Consider the following 6,747-nt stretch of genomic DNA (forward strand, 5'->3'; position numbering starts at 1 on the left):
GCAAGGATAGACATTAATATGCATAAATAAGGTATCTTTACACCCTGTGAAATAAACCAGAGTTGCAAGTGAAGGGGGGTTACAAATGAGACATGTTTTTAGATCATTTCCATCAAGAATATACAAAACTAAAAAAGGATTAATGCCCTTCACATCAAAATCTAATTAGAACAAAAGCCCTTTTCAAAGTTAGCACCTTTTTTCAACTGCAACAGATCCTTCTTTAAAACTAAACATATTCCTGTGCAGCGAAAATATCCCATTTTTCTTTCATCATCTAGAGACGGTAAAATCAAGTTGTTGCTCTATTTCCCAGTTCAACTTTATACCTCCATCATAGCACGGAACGTACTCCTGTAATTCACCATTTAGACAATTCAGTTTATGACAAGTAGTCAAACCGGCTAACTTTTGACTTTAAAAATCCATGAAATTTTAAAGTTTGTTTCTTAAGCACTTAAGCAGAGAAATTAATAACAGTGTCCTTATACCAGATGATAAGTATAGGAGGGTTGATATACAATTTCTAGTGAATCTATAACAACATTTGTAAGTGAAAAGTCAATTGTTTGACTTTGAAAGCAACTGTATTGCCTTACCTCCAATTTTCGGACCAGAACCTTAGCAGTTGGAGCTGAGACAATGATGTGTCGTGCACTCGGGCTAACAAAGCCTTCTTCCACTGCTTTGTCAATAAACATCAACAAAGAGTTGTAGTATCCATCAACATTTAGTAAACCAACCTGCAAGTTTTTTCGACATCTTAATTGCTTTCTTTAGGGTACAAGATAAGCTACGAACTTCAAATTCGAAAGAATATTATACCGGCTTTTCATGAATTCCAAGTTGAGCCCAGGTTATCACTTCAAGAAGCTCTTCAAGAGTGCCATACCCACCTGCAGCAAACATACAAAAAGTCAACTACTTGCCAAATATAAATGTAGGTGAACAGTTTATCAAACTACAATGATCAAACAAAACAATAGTAAAGCTTTTTTTAAGAAGTAGGTTCCATTTAAAACTCAAAAAAAAAAAAAAAAAAAAAAAAAGTCATTGGATGATATTTAATCTTTGTTGTCCACCAATCAATGCATCATTTGTATAATATACTACTGAAATTAATAGAGTTTTAGTCATCAAGAAGCTTTTTGATTTTGTGTTTTATGATGTTGATAGACTGGTCCAAGAAATTATGGTTATAAAGCTCGGATCTTTTAAATTTTAATCATGAATCTTGTGATGTGGGTTGTTAAAAAGTTCAGAGCTTTCTTTGACCATAAAGCTTCTGGTACAAGTTGTTTTCATAGCACTACAAATAGGAGTAACAAAAGTGGTTATTTACTCAATAACAATCTTAAAGTAAAAAGAATATTTCTGTTCTGCTAAACCAAATGTGGCTTCTATGGTTTGTACTGTTATGCATGAGCAGTTGTACTTTTGACAAAGACCAAAATCATCAATTGTGAGATAAGCATCCTCTTAGTCACCGCTAATTACTTTACTTTCTTGATGATAACTCTACTAAAAGGACTCCATTATGACATAAAACATAAATAAGCAAGCTTTGTCAAAAATGTCTCTTTTGAAAGGAAAATTATTTCCTATATTTTATAACTACTATATTCGCGCGTGATTTTTCACTTTGTAATTTATATGCAAGTGGGATACTTTGTTTGTAAACAAAGGTAAATGTACAATGATACAAAGTTAACCATTCTTTAAATATCTTTAAGTATTAGAAGTTAGAACAAAGCCAAAGAGTCTTGCTGCTCATCTCTCTTAACACTCATTTGCATAGGGAAAGACTCATTTATCACATAAAATAGGTAGATTATATTTGACTTTTCGAACTCACCGCACTTTGCAAATAACCATTGTTCTTACGTAAATGTAAGTAAACACTACAAATTGCATGAATTAAACAAGGCCATAAGAATGTAAATGTGAAATACCAAACTAGCATATTATATTAATTCCAAATATAAAATTGTTAATGTAAAAGTTAAGTTTACAAGAAAAATGGTGTGTATGCAACCAAAAAAGTATTGACTTAAAAAGTAATCACAAAACTATGAATTTTTAAGAATGAAAATGAAGTATTAATTTTGCATGATAATAGTGATAACAAACCTGGTAAAGCAATAAAAGCATCAGAATGCTTAGCCATTTCTGCTTTCCTCTGATGCATATCAGCCACTGCTTTAACCTCTCCTACAGTTTCACCAGTTAACTGCAGACAATAATAACAGCAGAAACAAAAAAAAACATTAACAAAAATCCAAAACTCAATCAAAATTACACTAATTTGGGACACAAGTTATGAAAATGTTGCAGTTTTAATTATCCTTTGCAGAATCATTATTCAGACCTTCCTGAATACATTTGCAGTTCATGATACATACAAGTCCAAAATATGCTAAAATGACTAAAACAACATACATCAAAACTTATCTATATGAATTTGGCATTTTCTGTATCAAAAAAAGTAAAATTCAGATTAGCCATATTTTGAAACAAAAAAAGACATATAACAGACAAGCCACCCGAAATGTTATCTGGATAAGGCTACAGATTACAAGGACCAATAAGGAAACACATCTCTTTTTTCTTAACCAATTGTTCCATAAAATATAATCAATCACAAGCCACCCAACTTCATCTTTTTCTATGAAGTGCCTTTTTTTTTATGGGTGATGATATATGTACACAACCATCATACTTTACAACGTTATACTGTACAATATTGTAAAACATGATAGTTGTATACATAATAAAAATGATATCACTCCCCTTTTTTTATATGAAGTTCTAGTTTTTTCAACAAAAAGAATAACTATTATTTTGTTTATAAAATTTAGAAAGGTTGAACTCCAAGAACCTTCACAAATAGTCAAATATGCAAGATTCTTTTTTTAAGAGTTTAACATATTCAAGAAACTTCCCAACCAGTGCAAGAGTTTTGTATTCTTTTAACATTATGTTATGAGTTTTGATAACGACATCTAAATGTTGTGATTAAAACTTAAAACATCATTAACTAATTGTTGTACTTAAACATAACTTAAAAATAGTCAATGATATATGGTTTGCGCCATCAGTTAGTGATGTTTTAAGTTCTTAAGCAGGACTGTTGTTAAAAGAATATTTTATTAACTATATTTAAATTCTGCACAAATCCCAAATGTTACACAAACTTGATACTTTATTACTCAGTATTAATATATTATTAATTAATTATTAATTGTGTAAATTAGAGTTTCAAGACTTTTGTGTAAAAATGGCAGACATACCTCTCGAGGCATGAGTGTTTTGGGAATGACCCTGCAATAGAAAGACAATAACATGACAAAAACATTAGATTTATACAAATGGAACCCCCCCAAAAACACACTAATTTTGTTCCATAATCATACCATATTTTAGGTTTTCAAGATTATGAATTGAAACAGACAATACATTTTGTTAATGTATCTTACCCAATAACATGGCGACCACCATCATGAACAGCTTGTGAAACCAATCCCATTAACCCAATGCTACCTCCTCCATACACCAAGTCAATGTTTCTTGAAACCTGGATAATTATTACAACATTACTGAGTCAACTCAGTCCTAACAAAACACACTTTCATTTGATGATTTGATCATCTTTTACAAGCTTTTTAGAGAATCTTGAAACAGGGTTTCACTCTGTTTGTCTATATAACTAACAAAACACGTTAAAGATTGAAACTTTATGGTAAATAAACACAAAACCAACCTAAATCTTGAAACGCAACAAGTTAATTTCTTGATTGTCATATTCCAAACGTAAAAATATAAAATATAAAAATAAAAAACCTAAACTGAGAAATGCAAATAAACATGATTTAAACAAACCCCAGTTTCAATATTTAAAAAAAAAAAAAAAGAGAGAGAGATTAAACGAAAAAAATACCAATTCTTTGCCAAGCTCAATTGCAGCATCTTGATAGCTACTTTTCTTGCCTTGACTGCTACCACAAAAAACACAAATTCTTTTAAACTTTGACACCTTCATTTCACCATTAAGCTCCATTTTTCACTTGTTTTGTATCCACTGTTTCTATTTGAAAGAATAGGTAATAGTAACAAAATTAACCAAAGAAACTGCTCTGTTTTTTTTTTTTCACCAGCAAAAGTGAAGAATAGACAGTTATTAAAACACTAGACAAACTTAGCCCCAAAAGGAAAATAGGATTTGATGTAATAATAGGGTGTGACACAGGGATATAGTACTAGTACTCCAATGGATTTGTGTCAAATCAAAAAGGAGGTGGGAAAGAAAGAGAGAGATTTGTGTGTGTATTATTTTAGTCCTTTCTTGCTTTTGTTGTAGCTTGTTGTCTAACCATGCTTGTATTTATAAGGATAATGGCACGTGACCAACCCCACCCCCATTCCCTACTCAGCCTACCACCATATGGCCATCTTGCTATTTTACATAAAATGGACTTGTGTTGGGTCGTTTAATACCATGTTCATATTATGTGTTAATATAATATAGGTTGTTAGGTCTAGTTTACAGTCTTTCAAGTCTTATCCATGCTTGCGCCTTGTATCTTGTTTTTTTTTTTTTTTTCCCTTTCTCAAGGAAAAAATTTGATTATAAAATTTTCGTTTTTAGTTAAAAGAAATCTTCATGTAAGTATGTGAATATATTTTTTTTTGAACGGCGATTTTTTGCCATTAATAAATTATTTATTTCAACGACCTTCACGTAACACACACGTTCGGGCGAAAACCCGAACCCGATCGACGATACCCGAGAAAACATCCATTCGAGGCGAAAATCCGAACCCGATCGACGGTACCCGGAAACACATCCATTCGGGCAGTGTTCAGGGTAGAGGTCCGTGAACGAATCCGGTAAAACCTCTCCATAAGGTCAATATATACCACCATTATTAGTGTTCAATTGTTTTAAAAAAAAATTATGTCATCTCTAAGGATCGAACTCATGACCTCTTTTTATCACATGACTCAAAGGACATGAGGAAAACCGTTGTGCTATGACCGCAAATTCAAATAGATAAATTTAATTGTCTTATTGATAAACAATTTCATGAGATTGACAAATAAATAAATTAATATAATTTTAAATCTTACATTTATAAAAAGGGTAAGCAAATGATAAATCTATAACTAGTATTCATAAATCAATCAATATGCGTTTACAAGTTATACAGTAATGTACATATATACTCCGTAATTTGGCTCTATTAATCAAAACACCAAGCGTTTATTTATTTACGACTTGACTGTCGCTTAGAGCTTAAATTAAGCTTAAGAAAACTCATGGAAGTTTGATTCTACCATTTTCATGACGTTTCACACTCTTTTTTATTTTTTTTATTTATTTATTTTAACCTACTTATTGGCCGGAGATCAATTCGGAAGCAATCTCTCTATCTATAAAACATTGAGGGAGCAGTTTCTCTACTCTTTGGGTGTTTCACTGAGTGGAGAAATGATTTCTCTTTATTCTAGGATATATGAAGGATTGTTACATCTTACTTCTCTCATATCCTACTTTTGTGGGATTGAATTTTGTTGTTGTTGTACATATATATACTTAGTACTCCCTCCGTCCCAATTTAATAGTCCACAGACAAAATGGCACACAGTTTTAGGAAATTTCACTAACTTCATTTATTCACCAATGAAATATTTTCTCTCTCCAGATCCACCAATCAAATATCCTCTTTCCTTTCTATTTATGGAAGTGGACTATTAATTTGGAACATCCTAAAATGGAAAAACAGGACTATCTAATTGGGACGGAGGTAGTAATAGATGATGATTAGGGTTTACTTTTGGCCTTACATTTAAACTTGGTCATGAGCTACTACAAAAACTTAATCTTTTCCCTATAATAAAGGGTAAAATCCTATGCACAGGACAAGTCTCCTACGGTTTTACACTTGACATTCGGGTTTTACTATATGCAGGTTTTTCTCGTGGGTCGCGTAATATGATCATTCGCTGACGATAAACTCTTTACCACCCTTAATAAGTTTCTCGGTGATAGGGTTAGACACATTATTCGGAAACGGTTGATCAACTCCAAAACTCTTTTTTGTACTCAAGTAATTTATTGGCTGATATCACTAGGTATATTACAATGAATAGGACTGCTATAACATGTGTCGGACTTGATGAATAATGATGTTAAATTGGAGGACTATTTTGTAAAGAGTAAACTTTGGTTGCTTGTTTTGACCAATTACTATATTAAAATCCATAGTCCTATATTTTCGACCTATAAAATTTTAAGAAATAAAAAATATACTGTATAGAGATATTTTAGAAGTCGTGCAGGCTGCTTGGGAAATTTGCAAAAACCAAATTTCCCCTTTATAACTAGGAACGGGCTATAAGCCCCTTTATTTATAGCTAATTCAATGATTAAAGTAATTGTTTACAAAAAGATCAAATAGATTTCCTTATTAAAAAAAACAAACAACCTATATAGAACCAATGATCTTTCATTGATAGACGAAACAACCAAAATCAAAATAATGAGACTGACCCAAGCATACCGACAAAAGGGAACAAAGCTAGAAAAACAACTAAGCCTTAACCAAACCAAACTGAAGAAACACAAAGCAATCAAAAAGTCTCCAAAACAAAAAGACCAAACTAAAAACCTCTGAAGTAAACCAACCAAAGAAACATAAACGAAACACCGAACTACCAAGCATGCGACATGCAAACAAAAATTAACAA

At 31.7% G+C, this 6,747-nt stretch overlaps 1 protein-coding gene across 1 annotated transcript; it reads right to left on the reverse strand.

Annotated features, from left to right (window-relative positions):
* Positions 1 to 19: 19 nt before the first annotated feature.
* LOC139844279 (cytokinin riboside 5'-monophosphate phosphoribohydrolase LOG3-like) lies at positions 20 to 4,335 on the reverse strand. The gene is made up of 7 exons (XM_071834496.1): positions 3,938 to 4,335; positions 3,477 to 3,574; positions 3,291 to 3,321; positions 2,131 to 2,230; positions 826 to 896; positions 600 to 743; positions 20 to 354 (listed from the first exon to the last, which is right to left on the reverse strand). The coding sequence occupies exons 1-7, from the start codon at positions 4,055 to 4,057 to the stop codon at positions 274 to 276; spliced, it is 645 nt and encodes a 214-aa protein (XP_071690597.1). The 5' UTR covers positions 4,058 to 4,335; the 3' UTR covers positions 20 to 273.
* Positions 4,336 to 6,747: the final 2,412 nt, after the last annotated feature.

This window comes from Rutidosis leptorrhynchoides, chromosome 4, assembly GCF_046630445.1.
Source record: "Rutidosis leptorrhynchoides isolate AG116_Rl617_1_P2 chromosome 4, CSIRO_AGI_Rlap_v1, whole genome shotgun sequence".
In the NCBI taxonomy this organism is placed as follows: domain Eukaryota; kingdom Viridiplantae; phylum Streptophyta; class Magnoliopsida; order Asterales; family Asteraceae; genus Rutidosis; species Rutidosis leptorrhynchoides.

Excerpts from the sequence above, each read along its gene's own strand:
- LOC139844279 (XM_071834496.1), bottom strand. The coding sequence starts at position 4,057 with ATGGAGCTTAATGGTGAAATGAAGGTGTCAAAGTTTAAAAGAATTTGT. Across the intron at positions 3,322-3,476 it reads GGTGGTCGCCATGTTATTGG|GGTCATTCCCAAAACACTCA; the intron begins GTAAGATACATT and ends TTTCTATTGCAG. Across the intron at positions 355-599 it reads TTCTGGTCCGAAAATTGGAG|GAGTACGTTCCGTGCTATGA; the intron begins GTAAGGCAATAC and ends GGTGAATTACAG.